Source organism: Gorilla gorilla, chromosome 14, assembly GCF_029281585.2.
Source record: "Gorilla gorilla gorilla isolate KB3781 chromosome 14, NHGRI_mGorGor1-v2.1_pri, whole genome shotgun sequence".
NCBI lineage: Eukaryota > Metazoa > Chordata > Mammalia > Primates > Hominidae > Gorilla > Gorilla gorilla.
Genome location: NC_073238.2, coordinates 43,102,158 through 43,127,724, shown reverse-complemented (window position 1 = coordinate 43,127,724; position 25,567 = coordinate 43,102,158). Strand labels below are relative to the sequence as shown.

At 43.5% G+C, this 25,567-nt stretch overlaps 1 protein-coding gene across 1 annotated transcript; it reads left to right on the top strand.

Annotated features, from left to right (window-relative positions):
- The first annotated feature begins 1,892 nt into the window (after window positions 1-1,892).
- Window positions 1,893-19,852, top strand: LOC134756978 (uncharacterized). The gene is made up of 5 exons (XM_063697299.1): window positions 1,893-1,961; window positions 4,803-4,928; window positions 6,547-6,705; window positions 18,496-19,493; window positions 19,672-19,852. Exons 1-4 carry the CDS (start codon window positions 1,893-1,895, stop codon window positions 19,489-19,491), a joined length of 1,350 nt encoding a protein of 449 aa, XP_063553369.1. The 3' UTR covers window positions 19,492-19,493; window positions 19,672-19,852.
- Window positions 19,853-25,567: the final 5,715 nt, after the last annotated feature.

Genomic DNA, 25,567 nt, shown 5'->3' with positions numbered 1-25,567 from the left:
GAGGAAGCTCATCTTTCATCAGTTTTTTATAGGCAGGGTCTCCCTGTGTTGCCCAGGCTGCAGTGCAGTGGCACAATCACAGCTCACTGCAGCCTTAATCTCAGTGGGCTCAGGTGATCCTCCCACTCACCCTCCTGAGTAGCTGGGACTACAGGCACACACTACCATGCCCAGCTAATTTTTGTACTTTTTTGTAGAGATGGAGTTTCACCATGTTTCCCAGGCTGGTCTCAAACTCCAGAGGTTCAAGTCATCCACTTGCCTCAGCCTCCCAAAATGCTGGGATCACAGGCATGAGCCACTGCCTGGCCATCTTTCAGTTTTTACTTATGCTTTACAATTTCTCTCTCTCTCTCTCTCTCTCTCTCTCTCTCTCACACACACACACACACACAGAGTGAAATAGGGAAAAGACAGCAAAAGTCCACCAGGTTTAACAGAGTATTTTTCCTATGGTTTTGGTACCATCATTGCCAGAAAAGACAGGTTATCATAGAGTCCGTGATTTAATGGTTAAATATAAAATTCTTTATGCCTTAAAATCATTAAAGTACTATTTCTCAGGTAATTCTCCCTATGTCCAATAAAATTAAAAGTCACCACATGTTGAGAACTTGGAAATGGGAGTGATTACTTTTTTTTTTTTTTTTTTTTGAGACAGAGTCTCGCTCTGTCGACAAGGCTGGAGTGCAGTGGTGCTGTCTTGGCTCACTGCAAGCTCCGCCTCCCGGGTTCACGCCATTCTCCTGCCTCAGCCTCCCGAGTAGCTGGGACTACAGGCGCCCGCCACCACGCCTGGCTAATTTTTTGTATTTTTAGTAGAGACGGTGTTTCACCGTGTTAGCCAGGATGGTCCCGATCTCCTGATCTCGTGATCCGCCCGCCTCAGCCTCCCAGAATGTTGGGATTACAGGCGTGAGCCACCGCACCCGGCCTGATTACATTATTTAAGCCCTGAACAAAAGTACCATTAAGGTGTAGGCCCATTCCAATAACTTTTAAAGATTATGAAGAATATTTCACACACAGTTAGCAAGGTTATATGACGGCACAATTAAACAGTGGAACCAACTGCTCAACATGTTGTGTTTCTGCTGTACTTTACATGGTAGATCTGGATACTAAAGTTTGTGACTGCTTGGTTTTAAGCGAAAGTCACCTGCCTACAAGGTAATTCACTTTAGAACTGGCTATTCAAATCTGCAGCAGCCTTCAAAAGTGCAGATGGAGAAAACTGATGCTCAAACCATTGTCTCAAATTGGGTTTTGAAACTGGAATTGGGAGCATTTTCTTCACAGATTTTGAGGTAGAGCTAATTCCTGGTTTGCCCAGCAGAGGGCAACAGCCCCCACGGGAAAGTGCAAGAGTGTTCCCCGGCTTTAAAAGCCATCTTCCCAGCTACTCGGGAGGCTGAGGCAGGAGAATGGCGTGAACCCGGGAGGCGGAGCTTGCAGTGAGCCGAGATCGCGCCACTGCGCTCTAGCCTGGGCGACAGAGGGAGACTCCGTCTCAAAAAAAAAAAAAAAGCCAACTTCACCGGAGGTCCACGGAGAGAAAGCGGCGGCCAAGGGGTGCGTGACACCATTCCTGGTCAAGAAGATCACCCAGGGACAAGCATAAAATGGAAATGCGGGTCCCTTGTTAAAAAAGAGAAAAAAAGCGTTTCTTCTGCAGTCTGTCTCACTTGACCTGTCCAGGTGTTTTGTTTGCTATTTAATGTCACACTCCCTCAGGCACAGAGATACTGGCAGGCTAGGTGCAGACCCTTAGGGCACCAGGGGCCCGCCCTGTGGTTAGGCGTGCAGAGGGTCATGCCTGGCCCTGCCCCCACCCTGCCCTGCCCTGCCCGTCTGGTGGAGGGCGGCAGGGGCACCGTGTCGGGCCTCTCAGGATGAAGGGCAGCAGCAGTTCTGAGCAGGAGCAGGAGCAGGAACAGGTGACCCAGACCCAAGTCCGGGAGGTGGGGAGGAGGCAGGAGGCAGGACCGCACAGGAGCCGAGCCTCCAGGCCCTGAGGAACAAGCCCCATTGTCCCGGACTTCACTTACAGAACAAAAGGAAGGATAACTGTGTTGAGAATTTCAAGATGGTGTCCGTGGAGCCTTGAAGCCCAAGTAGGGGGGCCCCCTAAGACCGTGGGGCCCTGCCGGCGTACATCGCCACACACCTGTCCAGAGGGTTGGTTACTCTCTGAGCCTAACCAACGCCAACCAGCTGGTACACCTAAGCCCAGACTGTGCTGTTTACCTGCCTGCTTTCTAGTTCCTGGAAGAAAAGGGGTTGTTACACCCCGGGATGCTCACTACCATCAGGAACAGAATCTCCTCTCTGCCTGCTGGCTCTGGCTACATTGATCTCCACCACGTTCCTGGAACACCCAAGCTTGCTCTCCCATAGGGCCCTTAACTGTGTGCTTCCCTGGACTGCTCCTTCCCAGAGACTATGAGGACCCCTCCTTCCCTTCATTCACATCAGGGAGGCTTTCTCCAGCTAAAATAGCAACCCCCTCCAGGCACATCTCACCCTTTAACCAGCTTTATTTTTCCTCATATCGCATATCATCAGTTCCTGATGTCTTATGTATTTATTTGATTGCTTTTGGTCTATCTGCTCTGACTGGACAGTCTGGCCAGGCACCTTAGCTCATGCCTGTAATCCCAGCATTTTGGGAGGCCAAGACAAGAGGATTGCTTGAGGCCAGGAGTTCCAGATCAGCCTGGTCAACGTAGCAAGATCTTGTCTCTACAAAAATACTACTACTAATAATAATAGACTGTCCATGGGAGCAGGATTTGTGGGGAAGTTTTTTTGTTCATGACTATCTGCAGCTCCTAGAACAACTGCTAGTATGTGTAAACACTCAGATGTTGAAGTGAGAATAAATGTCTTGATAACCTACTGGCTGATGGCAAGGTGCCTACTAATGAGACCAAGGAAGAACCAGGACAGGGCTTGCTACCAAGCAGGACTTAAGTAAGTAAGTCACTGAGTGGCTGGTATAGGAAAGAACTCTTACTTGTTTGCAGATTTGCCCTAATAAAGAATGCCAGCTTCACATAGTATCTTTATATTTTCCCATCTCCTAATCTGTGATATTTTTTATAACACCCTTAGAGAGTGACTTAATCATGCCCTTTACAGGTAAAATACAGAAAGCCCAGAGAAGTAAAGATCTTACAGAACATCACACAGCTCACAGTGGCAGAGCCAAAACTACAAGACCCAAGGCTCTTTTGAGTTTTATCCTGTGCTGTTTTCAGAGATCATTCTTTTCTGAACATGTGGTCTGCAACCTGAGCTTGTAGTTTTATATTCGAGGTCAGGAGGCAGCAGAGGAGACCTACTGTCTCTAGCAACTCTACTTAGTGGCCCAGGACCTTGGGAGTTTACTCAGCTTGTTTCCAGAGATCAGTCCGCTTTGCTTTGGTTTCAGTTCAGGGTTAGCATATCAATAATTCTTTATTAATAAGGCCAAGCATATAATGTTTCTTAGCAGTTGCATATCGAATATGGAGAGAAAACATAGGGAGTGTACTATGTATTGTGAAACATTGCAATAGACAAGCATATTCTAAGCCATGTGATTCTAAGCATTTGCTTCCTAAATGATCGTTGATCTCTGGCCGCTGAGGAGTTCATTGTCTATCTGTGAACAAGTCACTTGTTCCAGCCCATTACCGCAGCTAATTAGCCACAACTACATTTCACGTAAGGGTTGCCTTTGTGTTGAACTTTAATATTCAGTAGGAGAATAGACACTGCATCCCTTTAATTGTGTTTTCTAATTAAATTGCAAATTCTAATTGTTTCTTCCTCTTGAAATGAAGATCTTAGATTTTATCGTCAAGTTCCTATGCTCAAGTTTTATTTTAACTGTTTTTAAAACCTTGCCACAACTAAGTAACCAAGTAGACTTTGCACCACAGATAACTTTTGGATACATGATTATCTAATAGTAGATGTATAATGATTACAAAAGGGACAAGAATAATACACTTCAGGGTCACTAGACAAAATGAAATGTATTCTCTCCTTGTCATGAACCACTGTTTCTCATTTCCTAATCTCTAAAATGGAAGAAATTCCATCTGACTTTTATTGACTTAAAAGGAGATTAAGAAGATTAATTTAACACTGTTAGAAAAAACAAAAATATTATAGTATACATTTTGGCAAGCAAAAGTACCATGTTAATAATATTATTATTTACAACATAGTTGCTTTATAACAGATTGGTAAAAATGATAGGATTTGTAGAACACAGAATTTTGAAACTAGGAGAGACTCCAAAGGTGATCTGGTTCAAATTCATTTTACAGAAGCATAAACAAAAATTGAGAAATAACAAATTTTCAGTTTGAAATACCTATTTTAAAGTAATTTCTACAATGAAGTCTTTGACATAATAAAATTCTATAATAAATTAAATTTAAAGAGGGAATGAAGCTTACTATTTAACTTATTTAGAATACATGCCAATAGTGAGACAGCTAATATTTCTTTCAGAGGCTCCAAAGTATCTAAAGCAGTTTCTTTACTCTTCATAGATGAAGTTTTCCAGATCCTTCTGATTACCTGATTACCCTTGATATATTTCAATTTACCAATGTCTTTCTCAAAATTACTAAACTTAAATTCTCAATTCTATTCTCACCACTTTAGGGAACTATGGGTTTATCACCTTTTGCTTGCTTGAAACCCAGGTGAATTTAATTAATGCAAACCAAATCACACCCATTTTTGGAACACCTGCAAAAACTAAAACCCCTAAGCCTCTTCTATGTAAACTGCCTTAAAATCAGGGGACATCTGTCCTTTTTGACTGCTCAGTATCCATTTCTTCTTCTGCAACTGAGAAACAGTTTGGCTTTGGAGAATTACCACTCTCTCCACTGGAGATGGAGATGGAGAAACTGCTCATGCACATGGTATGTCTTACCCTGGCCAAGAGTCGGTTAAGTGACTGAAGCCAGACCAACCAACTGCTCACTCTTTCTCTTTCTGGCATCCTGACCCAGGAGGAGGTACTAGTAGGAGCTCACTGATTCCAGTGCGGTCCTAAAAAGAAAGTCAGTCACTTCTAGTTTCCTAGATGTTCAAAGTTATTCTGGTTTTGCAACTTCCAAATCTTGGTTCTTCAGCCTTTTCTTTGATTCTGTGAACAACTCTATATCCTCCCAGTAAAATCCTTCTTTTGCCTTTTGTTAAAGTCTGTTTCTGTTGTTATTAAGTACAATCTATACCTGGTACAACTGGCCTGATATTTTCTGGTGTATTTGTTTTCTTGTCTGTTTTCTGCCTCTCACCCTTTTCTATCAGGAAAGGGATCTTGTCTGCCCTGTTTGTTGCTGGAACTCCAGAATCAAGAATTGTGTCTGTGACATGGGCAGTTCTCAAGAAATATATGTTGAATGAATGACTGATACCCAATTCCCTAAATAATACGGTTGTCATCTGGGCCCAGTGGCTCATGCCTACAATCCCAACACTCAGAGGCTGAGGAGGGGGATTGCCTGAGCCCAGGAGTTCAAGACCAGCCTGGGTAACAAGTCAAGACCCTGACTCTATGAAAAAAAAAAATTAATAATAGTAATAATAATCCAGTTGTCAATGCCAAGTACCTAGGGATGATAAATTAAATAAATAAGATTTCTTAATCTATTCATTTAAGAACACAAACTCAGAAAAGGGGGAAAAGTCTTACAGAGGTATTTAAAATCTGATCCTCATTAACTAAGTGCAAGTAATATTTCCTGCCAAATTAGCCTCAAAGTTGAGCAGGTGGGCCGTGGGTGGAGAGGCCCTTGTGACAGAGTTGATGGTTCAGCTCATTCTTCCTCAGAGCAAGTAAATCTCTGGGGAGGGGATATAGCTGCTGTGGTCACAGTAATGCCTCCCACACCACTCACCTCCCAGTCCAGCAAGCCAGGGACAAAAGTAACTGAGTGGAAATGATCCATATAAATATGACTTGCATTTCTGTACCTGCTATCAAATCCAGGGTGGATTTAATGTGGACCTAAAACTAATCTCCATTAAAAAGAGTGAAGATAAACAATAAGGAGGAGAAGAGTTGTGCTGATAGGATGCTTATGACCAGTGTTTGCTGACAAAAGATAACTGGGTGAATATTGAAGACATAAGAACAATAAGATGCGCACAGACTCTTCCCCTTCCTCCTCATATGAGATAAACAAAATGTTAATTATTGGGGCTATGGAGGCCTTAGTAAACTGCAGAGATGATCTTGAGTAAAGACTTGTATTACAGAAGAAGTGCCAGTTGTGTCTTACATCACAAGCCCCAACAGAGATGCTCATTAATAATAGCTGATGGGAAGTGACCATCTACTGCATATCAGGCATGGGCTCTGCTAAGTGATTTGCACACAGTTTCTTATGTGATTGCACAGTCCCCCGGGATAGGTACTATTTTGGTCTTCCATTTAACCAATTAGGAAGGTGAGGCTTAGAGGGTTAAGCAACTTGCTGAAGGCCATACAGCTGGCAAGATTTCCACTGGATAACAAGAGATGCTCACCTGCAGAGAGAATTCCCCAAAAGGGGAAACTTGAGAGCTGATGGGACTGCTGGAAAAGATCCCTTCACGACTGACAAGCGGCCACCTGAACTTTTCAGTGTTGCTGCAATGGGTGGGTCTTTCTCTGGCCTCCCTGAGCTGCTCGCCTTCCCCACCTCACCACAGGTAATGCTTTCTCTCTCTTTCTCTCCTTTCCCTTTCCTATCTTTTCTGTTACTCAGGGCGACTGTCTTGCCCAGAGACCACATGGTGAAACTCCTGGTAGGAGGTCCCTGAAACAAACGAAAAAAACTGGATGAAGTTTCCCTCTCTTCTTGTTTTATGTCCTTGGGAGCTTGACCTGGTGCATTCGTGGTTAAGTCATAGCCTTCGTTCAGATTTACTGGTTTCACCTGGGAGTTAACCTTTGGTTTAAAAATCAGAAATATTGGCAGTTTGGCATGGTTAAAATTGGGTAATAAGAGATCTAAAAACTTTTTTTTTCTTTAAAGAGCGCGATGGTTAAAAGTCAACTTAATTAAAAGTGGATCGAGCCCTCTCAAAATCTAAGGTTCTGTTCTGTTCTGCACTGCATTAACTGATGGTTTTGACTTTTGGGGGTATCAGAAATTACTTCGCATTATGAGAGAGCTTTGGTGTCTAATAACTATGTAGGACATATAGTTTTGGGGATAGCTAATGGCAGTTATGGGGGGATACTCGGCTCTTTGCATGTTTGGATCAGAGAAGCATCCTCTTGGTCACCTGGAAGGTATGGAGAGGTCTCCACCCCCCCCACCCCCCACTGAGAGATAAGACTCCCATGGGGGATGGGCTAATCACAGAATGGGCTGATGGGCTTTGGGTTGCTTTGCAATGAAATGCACGGTCAAATCATGGGATTGTTGTTCTGTAGCATTTCTCTTTGAGGGATCCAGGATTCGGTATTAAAATGGAACCCTTAATTTTGGGACTCTGTTTTCACATTCCAGTTGTGCCTGCTAATTAGACCATAGAAAGTGCATGCTTTCCTGGCCCTGTTCCTCCAAGGGCTCCACCCTGAAGCCAGTAATCCAATTAAGAAACTGGCAAATGAAAAATCTTACAAGCACTGGATCTTCTGTCTGTGTATTTATGTGTGTTGTGTGTGTAGTATGAAAGAGCTTTGATTAATTGGTTTAAAAATAATAAGTGCTTAAATCAAATATTTTGTCAGAAAAGTAAAAAGTGTAATGCCTTTTAGTTCATGTGACTTAAGTAATCTTTGGGAAATAGGAAAAGTTTTACATGCAGAGTGTATAAGGGAAGCGAAATGTGTTTTTGGTAAAAGATTATAACATGCCATGGGAATGTGGATTTTTTTTTCTTTTGCCTAGATTAAAGGGTTAAAGAATTGTTTTAAGTTAGATAAGATAAAGCTGAAGGTTTGAGCACATTGTGGAAGGTTTGTGAAAAATTAATCCTGTAAAATAAATTCTGTGTGTGAACATACAGGCTAAAGTTAAAGGGGTATTATTCAGCTTTTCCATAAATTGAACTTTGGAATAAAAGCACAATGGGTTTTTCATAGAGCACTGATCTTCTCTTTCACAAAAATTTGTAAAGGGGTACAAAAGGTTTATGGTGTCTTACCTTATGGTCAAACCGATTAAGATTGGATAGATTTGTCTATAAGGTTTTATTAAGAACTGGTTTTGAAATCAATAGCACACTAATGCAAGGAAGAGATTTGGCTTTCTCTCTTGAACAAGATTTTCATGTAATATCAAAAAAAAGAAAGATTTTTGTTTGCCTTTTGAATAAACTGTAGAAAAAAGAAGGGAAAGAAAAGAGACATAAAACTTGAAAGCTGTCTTCCCTCTATTAATGACTAAAATTTTTTGCCTTTGAAAAAATTTTAAGTTATCGTTTTGGCTAAATGAATGACTTATGGTAACCTGAAATTCTACTTTAAAATATAAAGCATTTAAACATTTGAGATTTGACAAACTTTCCAAAATCAAATTATAAATTATGTCTTTGGGGGATCTGGCAAGATGGCTGAATAGGAACAGCTCTGGTCTGCAGCTCCCAGCAAGACCAACACAGAAGGCGGGTGATTTCTGCATTTCCAATTAAGGTACCTAGTTCATCTCATTGGGACTGGTTAGGCAGTGGGTGCAGCCCATAGAGGGCGAGCAGAAGCAGGGTGGGGCATTGCCTCACCCGGAAAGTGCAAGGATGGGGGACTCCCTTTCCCAGCCAAGGGAAGTTGTGAGGGACTGTGCTATCCAGCCAGATACTATGCTTCTCCCATGATTTTTGCAATCTGCAGACCAGGAGATTCCCTTGTGTGCCTATACCACCAGGGCCCTGAGTTTCAAGCACAAAACTGGGCGGCTGTTCAGGCAGACACCAAGCTAGCTACAGGAGTTTTCTTTTTCGTACCCCAGTGGTGCCTGGAACCCCAGCAAGACAGAACCATTCACTCCCCTGGAAAGGGGGCTGAAGCCAGGGAGCCAACTGGTCTCGTTTGGCGGGTCCTACCCCCATGGAGCCCAGCAAGCTAAGAACCACTGGCTTGAAATTCTTGCTGCCAGAACAGTAGTCTGAAGTCAACCTGAGACAATTGAGCATGGGGGGGAGAGGGACGTCCACAATTACTGAGACTTGAGTAGGTGGTTTTCCCCTCACAGTGTTAAGGACTGGGTGGAACTCAACACAGCACAGCAAAGCAGCTGTGGCCAGACTTCCTCTCTAGATTCCCCTTCACTGGGATGGGCATCTCTGAAAGAAAGGCAGCAGCCCCAGTCAGGAGCTTATAGATAAAACTCCCATCTCCCTGGGACAGAGTACCTGGGGGAAGGGGTGGCTGTGGGCGCAACTTCAACAGACTTCAACATTTCTGCCTGCTGGCTCTGAAGAGAGCAGTGGATCCTGACAAAGAGGGTTCTCCAAGCTCGAGTGCTCCAGTGCTCGAGCTCTGCTAAGGGACAGACTGCCTCCTTAAGTGGGTCCCTGACCCCTGTGCCTCCTGACTGGGAGAGACCTCCCAACATGGGTCAACAGACACCTCATACAGCAGAGCTTAGGCTCGCATCTGGCAGGTGCCTCTGGGACAAAGCTTCCAGGGGCAGAAGAAGGTAGCAATCTTTGCTGTTCTGCAGCCTCCGCTGGTGATACCCAGGCAAATAGGTTCTGGAGTGGACCTCTAGCAAACTCCAGCAGACCTGCAGCAGAGGGGTCTGACTGTTAGAAGGAAAACTAACAAACAGAAAGCAATAACATCAACATCAACAAAAAGGACCTCCACACACAGAAAACCCATCCAAAGGTCATCAGCCTCAAAGACCAAAGGTAGATAAATCCACGAAGATGAGGAAAAAACAGCACAAAAATGCTGAAAATTCCAAAAACCAGAATGCCTCTTCTCCTCCAAATGATTGCAACTCCTCTCCAGCAAAGGCACAAAACTGGAGAGAGAATGAATTTGATGAACTGATGGAAGAAGGCTTCAGAAAGTGGGTAATAACAAACTCCTCTGAGCTAAAGGAGAATGTTCTAACCCAATGCAAGGAAGCTAAGAATCTTAAAAAAGGTTAGATGAATTGCTAACCAAAATAACCAGTTTAGAGAAGAACATAAATGACCTGACGGAGCATCCACCTCCACCTCCCAGGTTCAAGCGATTCTTCTGCCTCAGCCTCTCACGTAGCTGGGACTACAGGTGCATGCCACCACGCCCAGCTTATTTTTGTATTTTTAGTAGAGATGGGGTTTCACCATCCTGGCCAGGATACCCTTGATCTCTTGACCTCATGATCCACCCACCTCAACTTCACAAAGTGCTGGGATTAAGGTGTGAGCCATCACACCCAGCCTCAACATTCTTAAAGAAAAGAATTTTCAACCCAGAATTTCATATCCAGCCAAACTAAGCTTCATAAGCAAAGGAGAAGTAAAATCCTTTACAGACAAGTAAATGCAGAGAGATTTTGTCACCGCCAGGCCTGCCTTGCCAGAGTTCCTGAAGGAAGCACTAAATGTGGGGGGGGGGGGGGGAAACTGGTACCAGCCACTGCAAAAACATACCAAATTGCAAAGACCATTGACATCATAAAGAAACTGCATCAACTAATGGTCAAAATAACCAACTAGCATCATAATGACAGGATCATATTCACAAATAACAATGTTAACCTTAAATGTAAACAGGCTAAATGCCCCCAATTAAAAGATACAGACTGGCAAATTAAATAGAGTCAAGACCCATCAGTGTGCTGTATTCAGGAGACCCATCTCAGGTGCGAAGACACATATAGGCTCAAAATAAAGGGATGGAGGAATATTTGCCAGGCAAATGGAAAGCAAAAGAAAAAAAGCAGGCATTGGGCTGGGCACAGTGGCTCATGCCTATAATCCCAGCACTTTGGGATGACAAGGCGGGAAGATCACAAGGTCAGGAGATCGAGACCATCCAGGCTAACACAGAGAAACCCCATCTCTACTAAAAATACAAAAAATTAGCCAGGCGTGGTGGCACGCACGTGTAGTTCCAGCTACTTGGGAGGCTGAGGCAGGAGAATCGCTTGAACCTGGGAGGCAGAGGTTGCAGTGAGCCGAGATTGCACCACTGCACTCCAGTCTAGGTGACAGAGTAAGACTGTCTCAAAAAAAAAAAAAAAAAAAAAAAGCAGGGGTTGCAATCCTAGTCTCTGATAAAATACTTTAAACCAACAAAGATCAAAAAAGACAAAAGAGACAAAGAAGTGCATTGCATAATGGTAAAGGGATCAATGCAACAAGAAGAGCTAACTGTCCTAAATATATATGCACCCAATACAGCAGGACCCAGATTCATAAAACAAGTTCTCAGAGACCTACAAAGAGATTTAGACTTCCACACAGTAATAGTGGGAAACTTTAACGCCCCACTGTCAACAAGACAGATCAACGAGACAGAAAATTAACAGGGATATTCAGAACTTGAACTCAGCTCTGGACCAAGTGGACCTAACAGACATCTACAGAACTCTCCATCCCAAATCAACAGAATATACATTCTTCTCAGCACCACATCACTCTTATTGTAAAATCGACCACATAATTGGAACTAAAACACTCATCAGCAAATGCAAAAGAATGGAAATCCTAACAGTCTCTCAGACCACAGTGCAATCAAATTAGAACTCAGGATTAAGAAACTGACTCAAAACTTTGCAACTACGTGGAAACTGAACAACCTGCTCCTGAATGACTACTTGGTAAATAATGAAATTAAGGCAGAAATAAATAAGTTCTTTGAAACCAATGAGAACAAAGACACAACATACCAGAATCTCTGGGACACAGCTAAAGCAGTGTTTAGAGGGAAATTTATAGCACTAAATGCCCACATCAGAAAGCGGGAAAGATCTAAAATTGACACCCTAACATCACAATTCAAATAACTAGAGAAGCAAGAGCAAACAAATTCAAAAACTAGAAGAAGACAAGAAATAACTAAGCTCAGAGCAGAACTGAAGGAAATAGAGACATAAAAAACCCTTCAAAAAACCAATGAATCCAGGAGCTGATTTTTTTAAAAGATCAACAAAATAGATAGACTGCTAGCCAGACTAATAAAGAAGAAAAGAAAGAAGAATCAAATAGACACAATAAAAAATGATACAGGGGATACCACCACTGATCCCACAGAAATACAAACTACCATTAGAGAATACTATAAACACCTCTACGCAAATAAACTAGAAATTCTAAAAGAAATGGGTACATTCCTGGACACATACACCCTCCCAAGACTAAACCAGGAAGAAGTCGAATCCCTGAATAGACCAATAACAAGTTCTGAAATTGAGGCAGTAATTAATAGCCTACCAACCAAAAAAAAAAAAAAAAAAAAAAAAAAACCCAGGACCAGATGGATTCACAGTTGAATTCTACCAGAGGCAAAAAGAGGAGGTGGTACCATTCCTTCTGAAACTATTCCAAACAATAGAAAAAGAGGGACTCCTCCCTAACTCATTTTATGAGGCCAGCATCATCCTAATACCAAAACCTGGCAGAGACACAACAAAAAAAGAAAATTTCAGGCCAATACCCATGATGAACATCGATGCAAAAATCCTCAATAAAATACTGGCAAACCAAATCCAGCAGCACATCAGAAAGCTTATCCATCACAATCAAGTCGGCTTCATCCCTAGGATGCAAGTCTGGTTCAACATACATAAATCAATAAACATAATCCATCACATAAACACAACCAATGACAAAAACCACGTGATTATCTCAATAGATGCAGAAAAGGCCTTTGATAAAATTCAACACCCTTCATGCTAAAAACTCTCAATAAACTAGGTATTGATGGAATGTATCTCAAAATAAGAAGAGTTATTTACGACAAGCCCACGGCCAATACCGTACTGAATGGGAAAAGCTGGAAGCATTTGGCTGGCAAGATAGCCGAATAGGAACAGCTCCGGTCTGCAGCTCCCAGCGAGATCGACACAGAAGGCAGGTGATTTCTGCATTTCCAACTGAGGTACGCGGTTCATCTCATTGGGACTGGTTGGACAGCAGGTGCAGCCCATGGAGGGTAAGCCGAAGCAGGGTGGGGCATTGCCTCACTCAGGAAGTGAAGCGGTCAGGGAATTTTCTCCCCTACCCAAGGGAAGCCATGAGGGACTGAGCCAGAGGAACCATGCATTCTGCCCCAGATACTGCACTTTTCCAGTGCTCTTCGTAACCTGCAGACCAGGAGATTCCCTCTGGTGCCTACCCCACCAGGGCCCTGGGTTTCAAGCACAATACTGGGTGGTCATCTGGGCAGACACCAAACTAGCTTCAGGGTTTTCTTTTTGCCATACCCCAGTGGTGCCTGGAACTCCAGAGAGACAGAACTGTTCACTCCCCTGGAAAGGGGTGCTGAAGCCAGGGAGCCAAGTGATGCGGCTTGGCAGGTCCCACCCCCACAGAGCCCAGCAAACTAAGATCCACTGGCTTGAAATTCTTGCTCCCAGTGGAGCAGCAGTCTGCGATCCACCTGGGATGCTCGAGCTTGGTGTGGGGAGGGGTGTCCGCCATTGCTGAGGCTTGAGTAGGCGGTTTTACCCTCACAGTGTAAACAAAGCCATTGGGAAGTTTGAACTGGGCCGAGCTCACTGCTGCTCAGCAAGGCCACTGTGGCCAGACTGCTAGACTTCTCCTCTCTGGACAGGGCATCTCTGAAAAAAAAGGCAGCAGCCCCAGTGAGGGACTTACAGATAAAACCCCCATCTCCCTGGGACAGAGCACCTGAGGGAAGGGGTGGCTGTGGGCACAGCTTCAGCAGACTTAAACGTCCCTGCATGACGGCTCTGAAGAGGGCAGCGGACCTCCCAGCACAGCGTTCGAGCTCTGCTAATGGTCAGACTGCCTCCTCAAGTGGGTCCCTGGCCCCCGTGTATCCTGAATGGGAGACACCTCCCAGTAGGGGCCGACAGACATCTCATACAGGAGAGCTCAGGCTGGCATCTGGCAGGTGCCCCTCTGGGATGAAGCTTCCAGAGGAAAGAACAGGCAGCAATCTTTGCTGTTCTGCAGCCTCTGCTGGTGATACCCAGGAAAACAGGGTCTGGAGTGGACCTCCAGCAAACTCCAGCAGACCTGCAGCAGAGGGACCTGACTATTAGAAGAAAAACTAACAAACAGAAAGGAATAGCACAACCACTCAAAGACCCCATTCAAAGGTAACCAACATCAAAGACCAAAGTAGATGAATCCACAAAGATGTTGAGAAACCAGAGCAAAAAGGCTGAAAATTCCAAAAATCAGAATGCCTCTTCTCCTCCAAAGGATCACAACTCCCCAGCAACGAAACAAAACTGGATGGAGAATGAGTTTGAAGAATTTACAGAAGTAGGCTTCAGAAGGTGGGTAATAACAAACTACTCCGAGCTAAAGGAGCATGATCTAACCCAATGCAAGGAAGCTAAGAACCTTGGAAAAAGGTTAGATGAATTGCTAACTAGAAAACCAGTTTAGAGAAGAACATAAATGACCTGATGGAGCTGAAAAACACAGCACGAGAACTTCGTGAAGCATACACAAGTATAAATAGCCGAATTGATCAAGCGGAAAAAAAGGATGTTGGAGATTGAAGATCAACTTAATGAAATAAAGTGAGATTGAAATAAAGATTAGAGAAAAAAGAATAAGAAGGAATGAACAAAGCCTCCAAGAAATACGGGACTATATGAAGAGACCCAATCTACATTTGATAGGTGTACCTGAAAATGACAGGGAGAATGGAACCAAGTTGTAAAACACTCTTCAGATATTATCCAGGAGAACTTCCCCAACCTAGCAAGACAGGACAACGTTCAAACACAGGGAATACAGAGAACACCACAGAGATATTCCTCAAGAAGAGCAACTCCAAGACACATAATCATCAGATTCACCAAGGTTGAAATGAAGGAAAAAATATTAAGGGCAGCCAGAGAGAAAGGTCAGGTTACCCACAAAGGGAAACCCATCAGACTAACAGCAGATCTTTCTGCAGAAACCCTACAAGCCAGAAGAGAGTGGGGACCAATATCCAACATTCTTAAAGGAAATAATTTTCAACCCAGAATTTCATATCCAGCCAAATTAAGCTTCGTAAGCAAAGGAGAAATAAAATCCTTTACAGACAAGCAAATGCTAAGAGATTTTATCACCACCAGGCCTGCCTTACAAGAGCTCCTGAAGGAAGCACTAAACATGGAAAGAAAACCTAGAGGAGATGGATAAATTCCTGGAAATATACAACTTTCCTAGATTAAACCAGGAAGAAATTAAAACTCTGAATAGACCAGTAATAAGCAGCAAGATTGAAATGGTAATTTAAAAAGAAAGTGCCAGCAAGAAAAATTCCAGGACCAGACAAGTTCACAGTTGAATTCTGTGAGACATTCAAAGAAGAATTGTACCAATCTATTGAGACTATTTCAAAAAATAGAGAAAGAGGCAATCCTCCCTACATCATTCTATGAAGCCAGTATCACCCTAATACTAAAACCAGAAAGGCGCATCACAACAAAAGAAAATGACAGACCAATATCCTTGATGAACATGGTTGCAAAAATCCTCAACAAATTACTAGCTAATGGAATCCAACAGCACACAAAAAAGATAATCTACCATGATCAAGTGGGTTTCATACTAGGGATGCAAGATGGTTTAATATACGCAAGTCAGTAAATGTGATACACCACATAAACAGGATTAAAAACAAAAATAACATGATCATTTCAATAGACACAGAAAAAGCATTTGACAAAATCCAGCATCCCTCAGCAAAATCAGTATAGAAAGGACATACTTTAAGATAATAAAAGCCATCTATGACAATCCCACAGCCAACATTACACTGAATGGGGAAAAGCTGAAAGCATTCCCTCTGAGAACTGGAACAAGTCAAGGATGCCCACTTTCACCACTTCTATTCAACGTAGTACTGGAAGTCCTAGCCAGAGCAATTAGGCAAGAGAAAGAAATAAAGGGCATCCAAATCAGTAAAGAGGAAGTCAAACTGTTGCTGTTCACCATTGATATAATGGTATACCTAGAAAACCTTAACGCCTCATCCTAAAAGCTCCTAGAACTGATAAATGAATTCAGCAAACTGACAAATGAATTCAGGATATAAACTCAATATACACAAATCAGTAGCACTGCTATACACCAACAGCAACCAAGCTGAGAATCAAATCAAGAACTCAAGCCCTTTTACAATAGCTGCAAAACAAACAAACAAATAAACAAAAAACACTCAGGAGTATATTACACCTAACCAAGGAAGTGAAAGACCCCTACAAAGAAAACTGCAAAATATTGCCGAAAAAAATCACAGATGACACAAACAAATGGAAACACATGCCATGCTCATGGATGGGTAGAATCAATATTGTGAAAATAACCACACTGCTAAAAGCAGTCTACAAATTCAATGCAATTCCCATCAAAATACCACCATCATTCTTCACAGAACTAGAAAAAATTCTAAAATTCATATAGAACCAAAAAAGAGTTCTCATAGCCAAAGCAAGGCTAAGCAAAAGAACACATCTGGAGGCATCACATTACTTGACTTCAAACTATATTATAAGGCTATAGTCACCAAAACAGCATGGTGCTGGTATGAAAATAGGCTCCTAGACCAATGGAACAGAATAGAGAACCCAGAAATAAAGCCATATACCTAGAGCAAACTGATCTTCAACAACGCAAACAAGAACGTAAAGTGGAGAAAGGACACCCTATTCAACAAATGGTGCTGGGATAACTGGCAAGCCACATGCAGAGGAATGAAACAGGATCCTCATCTCTCACCTTAGATAAAAATCAACTCAAGATGGATCAAAGACTTAAATCTAAGACCTGAAACCTTAAAAATTCTAGAAGATAACATCGGAAAAACCCTTCTAGACACTGGCTTAGGCAAAGATTTTATGACCACGAACCCAAAAGGAAATGCAATAAAACCAGAGATAAATAGCTGGGACTTAATTAAACTAAAAGCTTCTGCACAGTAAAAGCAATAATCAGCAGATAAACACACAACCCACAGAGTGGGAGAAAATCTTCACAAACTATCCATCTGACAAAGGAATAATATCCAGAGTCTATGAGGAACTCAAACAAATTAGCAAGAAAAAATCAAATAATCCCATTCAAAAAGTGGGCTAAAGACATAAATAGATAATTTGTAATTCTCAAATATACAAATAGCCAACAAACATAAGAAAAAATGCTCATCATCACTAATAATCAGGGAGATGCAAATCAAAACCATAACGTGATACCACATTACTCCTGCAAGAATGGCCACAATAAAAAAAAAAATAGATGTTGGTGCAGGTGTGGTGAAAAGGAAACACTGGTATACTGCTGGTGGGAATGTAAACTAGTACAAACCACTACGGAAAACAGTGTGGAGACTCCTTAAAGAACTAAAAGTAGAACTACCATTTGATCCAGCAATGCCACTACTCGGTACCTACCCAGAGGAAAAAAGTCATTATATGAAAAAGATACTTGCACACACACGTTTATAGCAGCAGAAATAGCAACTGCAAAACTATGGCATCAGCCCAAATGCCCATCAACGTACGAGTGGATAAAGAAAATTTGGTACAAACGTACTATGGAATACTAAATGGCCTTAAAAATGAATGAAATAATGGCATTCACAGCAACCTGGATGAAGTTGGAGACCATTATTCTAAGTGAAGTAACTCAGGAATGGAAAACTAAACATCGTATGCTCTCACTCATAAGTGGGAGCTAAGCTATGAGGATGCAAAGGCATAAGAATGATCCAATGCACTTTGGGGACTTGGGGGAATGGATGGGAGGTGAGTGAGGGATGAAAGACTACACATTGGGTGCAGGGTACACTGATGGGGTAAAGGGTGCACCAAAACCTCAGAAATCACCACTAAATAACTTATATGTGTAACCAAACATCACCTTTTCCCCAAAAGACTACTGAAATAATTCTTAAAAATAAATTAAGCAGAAGGAGAGAAATGACATTAATGTTCAGAGATAGACAATCTATTCATGGATATACGAAGGCTGGAAATTATAGGAAATCCACATAAAAATCAACATTGCCAGTCCTAAAACAAAACCTGATGACTCTCCATTTTCTTAAGAGCAAAATTGCAAAAAGTGACATTAGCATCCATCCTAGAAGAATGAAACACACATCACCTTTACTGATATGAGTCAATGATTTGTTTTTCCTTGAAAGAGTATCCAAGTGTATTGTGTTCATTTTCACACTGATCAAAAACAGCACCCTTCTGTCAACAGGCATCTGCAGTTTCCAGGACCTGGCCGAAATTCTTTCTACCTTTAAAGGTCAGGCACAAAAGTAGAGGCAGCTGCTAGGCCCCTCTGCCCAGAGCCAAGTGACTGGGACCATCAGTGGGAAGGACGGAGGCTTGAGCTTCCCTGGTCTCCCAGATCGTCTGGGTGCTGCCCTCCCCCGCTGCAGCTGCGCCCTGTGACGTCCTCGATGCCACGAGGTGCCGTCCTGGCCCGTGCGGGACCCTATGGCCAGAGGGTGCCCAGCGCGCGATGTTTTGCGCGCTTTCTAGCGTCCTGAGGCCAACGGTCACCAAGCTCAGCACACTTGGCCCCGGCGGCAGACTTCGGAAGCTTCTGGAAGCCGAATTTCTAACAGAAGGTCCCGACCATTGCACTGCTGTCATGGGCAACTACCTGAGCTGGTTCCTGGGCTGGCCCCGGGCCAGGGTGCTGCCCCGAGCCCAGAAGCACCGGTCCCTGCCGTCCAGGCCGGTCCTCCGCTCCCAGGTCCAGGACGGCTGCAAAGTCGTCTACGTCCATGGGAAGCTCGGGGTACACACCCAGCCCCTCCCCACCGCTCCTCCCGATTGGGACTATGCCCGCACCCGGAGAGAGATGGTCCCAGAGGCCTGGAGGTGCTTTCCCAACAGGCCACCACTCCTAAGACTCACTGGGCCAGACTTTTCCGAGGCTCACCTGGCCTACATGAAGCCGTGGCTTTGGAAGGCCCAGCACCCCCGGCCCGTCCGCAGCCTGGTGACCGTGAAAATCGCCCCGCCGGAGCACAGAGGGGAGCCTATACAAGTGTCACCTCCCCCGCAGGCCCCAGATCCCTGTGCCAGGGAGACCATGCTGAAGGCCCTCAGCCAGTGCAACAAGGGAAAAAGGAAATTCGACGAGCCACTCTGGTTTGAGGTCCCAGACACCAAGCAGAGCCCGTCACCCAGGCTATCAGCTTTCAAGCCCATCAGGAGACATGGAGAGGTCCCCGCCTCTGTGTCCAGGCCTGGTCCGCTCAGAAGAAGCCTCCACTCTCCAGCAACAGCAACAGTGTCTTCCAGGAGAAGCAGCCTTCCCTCAGCCTGCCGCCTGCCCTACTGCAGGAAGTACCCCGGCCACAGCCCAGTCGCAGAGCCACCGCGGGAGCTCTAGGAGTAGGTGCAGCAATGTCGCGGTGTCTTGGGCCTTCCTACACACCAAGGAGCCGCCCAGGGGAGACCATGCACCTCTGAGCACACCCAGCCTGCAGCCGGGCTCAGAGTCAGGGCCCTGCCACCTTCTCCTGAGCCTCCAGACTGCTTCATCCTATTGACCCTTGTTTTACCCCCACAGGAGCCACTGACCCCACCAGGGCACTTCCCACTGCCTCAGCTGACTGCTCTGCCAGCCCCAGCCCCGCCTCTCCTTAGCCTGCGGAGCCCACACTGAAGAGACCGTGTTGCTCTCAAAACCCTTACCTTTCCCCTGCCCGCCCACTTCTGCCTTCTCCCTGGGAACAGGAGGCAGGCATATCCTCCACTTTCACAGTTTGCATAAATATTTGTTCTTCTTTTAAATAATAGTGTCTTTATTATTTTAAAAAAATAGAAATGAGTTGCATATCCTTAAGCAAGAAAAGAAAGAAAAATTCAAGGCACACCTCTCACTATATACAAAAACTAACGCAAGTAGATCATAAACTTAAATGTAAAACCTAGAAATTTATATCTTTTAGAAAAAAAGAAAGGAAAAGTTTTTGTGACTTTGGGTTATGCAAATATTTTTTAGAAAACAGAGTCTATAAAAGAAAAAATATGAATTGGACATGGTTAAAATTAAGAACATAACCTCTTCAAAATGTTCTGTTAGGAGAATGTGAAACAAGCCCTAGACTGTGGGGGAAATTGCCTATCATTTAGCTCATAAAAGAATTATAGAAAGAAAAGGTAGAGTGGCTGGCAAGATGGCTGAATAGGAACAGCTCCAGTCTGCAGCTCCCGGTGAGATCAACACAGAAGGCAGGTGGTTTCTGCATCTCCAACTGAAGTACCTGCTCATCTCATTGGGACTGGTTAGGTAGTGGGTGCACACCATGGAGGGCTAGATGAAGCAGGGTAGGGCATCACCTCACCTGGGAAGTGCAGGGGTCAGGGAACACCCTCCCATAGCCAAGGGAAGCCCTGAGGGACTGTGCCATGGGGGACAATGCATTCCGGCCCAGATACTACACTTTTCCCAACCCACAGACCAGGAGATTACCTCAGGAGCCTACACCACCAGGGCCCTGGGTTTCAAGGACAAAACTGGGTGGCCATTTTGGCAGACGCCGAGCTAGCTGGAGAAGGTTTTTGTTCATACCCCAGTGGCGCCAAAAACACCAGTGAAACAGAACTGTTCACTCCCCTGGAAAGGGGGCTGAAGCCAGGGAGCCAAGTGGTCTAGCTCAGCAGATCCCACCCCCGCGGACCCCAGCAAGCTAAGATCCACTGGCTGGAAATTCTCGCTGCCAGCACAGCACTCTGAAGTTGACCGGGGATGCTCAAGCTTGGTTGGGGGAGAGGCGTTGGCCACTACTGAGGCTTGAGTAGGCGGTTTTCCCCTCACAATGTAAACAAAGCTGCCAGGAAGTACCAACTGGACGGAGCCCACTGCAGCTCAGCAAAGCTGCTATAGCCAGACTGCCTGTCTACATTCCTCCTCTTTGGCCAGGACATCTCTGAAAGAAAGGCAGCAGCCCCAGTCAGGGGCTTATAGACAAGACTCTCATCTTCCTGGGACAGAGCACCTCAGGGAAGGGGCAGCTATGGGTGTAGCTTCTGCAGAATTAAACGTTCCTATCTGCCAGCTCTGAAGACAGCAGCAGATCTCCCAGCATAGCACTCGAGCTCTGATAAGGGACAGACTGCTTCTCAAGTGGGTCCCTGACCCCTGTGCCTCCTGACTGGGAGACACCTCCCAGCAGGGGCTGACAGACACCTCATACAGGAGAGCTTAGGCTGGCATCTCAGGGGTGCCCCTCTGGGACGAAGCTTCCAGAGGAAGGAACAGGCAGCAATCTTTGCTGTTTTGCAGCCTCTGCTGGTGATACCCAGGCAAACGAGGTCTGGAGTAAACTCCAGCAGAGCTGCAGCAGAGGGGCCTGACTGTTAGAAGGAAAACTAATAAACAGAAAGCAATAACATCAACATCAACAAAAAGGACATCCACACAAAATCCCATCCGAAGGTCACCAACATCAAAGACCAAAGGCAGATAAATCCACAAAAATGAGGAAAAATCAGTGCAACAAGGCTGAAAATTTCAAAAACCAGAATGCTTCTTCTCCTCCAAAGGATCAAAACTCCTCGTCAGCAAGGGAACAAAACTGGATGGAGAATGATTTTGATGAATTGACAGAAGTAGGCTTCAGAAGGTGGGTAATAACAAACTCCTCCAAGCTAAAGAAGCATGTTCTGACCCAATGCAAGGAAGCTAAGAACCTTGAACAAAGGTTAGATGAATTGCTAACTAGTATAACCAGTTTAAAAAAAAACATAAATGACCTGATGGACCTGAAAAACACAGTACGAGAACAAATACACATATATTAATAGCCAAATTGATCAAGCATAGAAAGAATATCACAGATTGAATATCAACTTAATAAAATAAAGCATGAAGACAAGATTAGAGAAAAAAAATGGAAAAGGAATGAACAAACCCTCCAGGAAATGTGAGACTATGTGAAAAGACCAAAACTACGTTTGACTGGTGTACCTGAAAGTGGAACCAAGCTGGAAAACACTCTTCAGGATATTATCCAGGAGAACTTCCCCAACCTAGCAAGACACGCCAACATTCAACTTCAGGAAATACAGAGAACACCACTAATATACTCCTCGAGAAGAGCAACTCCAAGACACGTAATCATCAGATTCACCAAGGTTGAAATGATGGGAAAAATGTTAAGGGCAGCCAGAAAGAAACGTCAGGTTATGCACAAAGGGAAGCCCATCAGACTAACAGCAGATCTCTCTTCAGAAACCCTACAAGCCAGAAGAGAGTGGGGGCCAATATTCAACATTCTTTTTTTTTTTTTTTTTTTTTTTTGAGACGGAGTCTTGCTCTGTCGCCCAGGCTGGAGTGCAGTGGTGCAATCTTGGCTCACTGCAACCTCTGCCTCCTGGGTTCAAGCGATTTTCCTGCCTCAGCCTCTCATATAGCTGGGACTGCAGGTGTGTGCCACCATGCCCAGCTAATTTTTGTATTTTTAGAAGAGATGGGGTTTCACCATGCTGGCCAGGATAGTCTCAATCTCTTGACTTCAGGATCTGCCCACCTCAACCTCACAAAGTGCTAGGATTACAGGTGTGAGCCATCATGCCCAGTCTCAACAATCTTAAAGAAAAGAATTTTCACCCAGAATTTCATATCCAGCCAAACTAAGCTTCATAAGCAAAGGAGAAATAAAAACCTTTACAGACAAGCAAATGCAGAGAGACTCTGTCACCACCAGGCCTGCCTTACAAGAGCTCCCGAAGGAAGCACTAAATATGGAAAGGAAAAACTGGTACCAGCCACTGCAAAAATATACCAAATTGTAAAGACCATCGACACCATGAAGAAACTTCATCAACTAACAGGCAAAATAACCAGCTAGTGTCATAATGACAAGATCAAATTCACACATAACTATATTAACATTAGATGCAAATGGGCTAAATGCCCCAATTAAAAGACACATACTGGCAAATTGGATAAAAAGTCAAGACCCATGGGTGTGCTGTACTCAGGAGACCCATCTCATGCAAAGACACACATAGGCTCAAAAAAAAGGGATGGAGGAATATTTACCAAGCAAATGGAAAGCAAAAAAAAAAAAAAAAAAAAAAGCAGGGGTTGGGCTGGGCACGGTGGCTCACACCTGTAATCCCAGCACTTAGGAAGGCTAAGGTGGGCAGATCACGAGGTCAGGAGATGAAGCCCATCCTGGCTAACACAGTGAAACCCTGTCTCTACTAAAAATACAAAAAATTAGCCAGGCGTGGTGGCACACACATGTAGTCCCAGCTACTCAGGAGGCTGAGGCAGGAGAATTGCTTGAACTGGGAGGCAGAGGTTGCAGTGAGCCAAGATCACAACACTGCACTCCAGCCTAGGTGACAGAGCAAGACTCCATCTCAAGAAAAAAGGAGGGGTTGCAATCTTAGTCTCTGATAAAACAGACTTTAAACCAACAAAGATCAAAAAGACAAAGGAGTACATTATATAATGGTAAAGGGATCAATGCAACAAGAAGAGCTAACTATCCTAAACATATATGCACCCAACACAGAAGCACCCAAGTGCTTAGAGACCTACAAAGAGACTTAGACTCCTACACAATAATAGTGAGGAACTTTAACACCCCACTGTCAATATTAAACAGATCAATGAGACAGAAAATTAACAAGGATAATCAGAACTTGAACTCGGCTCTGGACGAAGTGGACCTAATAGATATCTACAGAACTCTCCACCCCAAGTCAACAGAATATACATTCTTCTCAGCACCACATCACTCTTATTCTAAAATCGACCACGTAATTGGAACTAAAACACTCCTCAGCAAATGCAAGAGAACAGAAATCATAAAAAACAGCCTCAGACCACAGTGCAATCAAATTAGAACTCAGGATTAAGAAACTGACTCAAAACTTCACAACTACATGGAAACTGAACAACCTGTTCCTGAATGACTACTTGGTAAATAATGAAATTAAGGCAAAAATAAATAAGTTCTTTGAAACCAGTGAGAACAAAGACACAACGTACCAGAATCTCTGGGACACAGCTAAAGCCGTGTTTTGAGGAAAATTTATAGCACTAAATGCCCACATCAGAAAGTGGAAAAGATCTAAAATAGATACCCTAACATCAAAATTAAACAAACTAGAGAAGCAAGAGCAAACAAATTCAAAAGCTGGCAGAAGACAAGCAATAACTAAGATCAGAGCAAAACTGAAGGAGATAGAGACATAAAAACCCTTCAAAAAATCAATGAATCTGGGAGCGGGTTTTTTGAAAAGATTAACAAAATAGAGAGACTACTAGCCAGACTAATGAAAGAGAAAAGAGAGATCATCAATTATACACAATAAAAACTGATAAGGGGGATATCACTACTGATCCCACAGAAATACAAACTACCATCAGAGAATACTATAAACACCTCTATGCAAATAAACCAGAAAATCTAGAAGGGATAAATTCCTGGATACATATGCCCTCCCAAGACTAAAACAGGAAGAATTCAAATCCCTGAATAGACTAATAACAAGTTCTCAAATTGAGGCAGTAATTAATAGCCTACCAACCAGAAAAAAAAAAAAAAAACCAGGACCAGACGGATTCAGAGTTGAATTCTACCAAAGGTACAAAGAGGAGCTGGTACCATTCCTTCTGAAACTATTCCAAACAATAGAAAAAGAGGGACTCCTCCCTAACTCATTTTAGGAGGCCAGCATCATCCTGATTCCAAAACCTAACAGAGACACAACAAAAAAAGAAAATTTCAGGACAATATTCCTGGTGAACATCGATGCAAAAATCCTCAATAAAATACTGGCAAACAAAATCCACCAGCACATCAAAAGCATATCCACCACGATCAAGTCAGCTTTATCCCTGGGATGAAAGTCTGGTTCAACATATGCAAATCAATAAACGTAATCCATCACATAAACAGAATTGATGACCAAACCATATGATTATCTCAATAGATGCAGAAAGGCCTTTGATAAAATTCAACACCCCTTCATGCTAAAAATTCTCAATAAACTAGGTATTGATGGAACATATCTCAAAATAATAAGAGCTATTTATGACAAACCCCTAGCCAATATCACACTGAATGGGCAAAAGCTGGAAGCATTCCCTTAGAAAACTGGCACAAGACAAGGATGCCCTCTCTCACCACTCCTATTCAGCATAGTATTGGAAGTTCTGACCAGGGCAATCAGGAAAGAGAAAGAAATAAAAGGTATTCAAATATGAGTAGAGGAAGTCAAATTGTCTCTGTTTGCAGACAATATGATTGTATATTTAGAAAACCCCATCATCTCAGACCAAAAACTCCTTAAGCTGAAAAACAACTTACAAGAGCTGTGACAGACTTCTTCAAGGAGAACTACAAACCACTGCTCAAAGAAATAAGAGAGGACACAAACAAATGGAAAAAAATTCCATGCTCATGGATAGGGAGAATCAATATCATGAAAATGGCCATACT

Excerpts from the sequence above, each read along its gene's own strand:
- LOC134756978 (XM_063697299.1), top strand. The coding sequence starts at position 1,893 with ATGAAGGGCAGCAGCAGTTCTGAGCAGGAGCAGGAGCAGGAACAGGTG. Across the intron at positions 4,929-6,546 it reads AGAAACTGCTCATGCACATG|AGAGAATTCCCCAAAAGGGG; the intron begins GTATGTCTTACC and ends GCTCACCTGCAG. Across the intron at positions 6,706-18,495 it reads CCTTCCCCACCTCACCACAG|ATCGTCTGGGTGCTGCCCTC; the intron begins GTAATGCTTTCT and ends CTGGTCTCCCAG.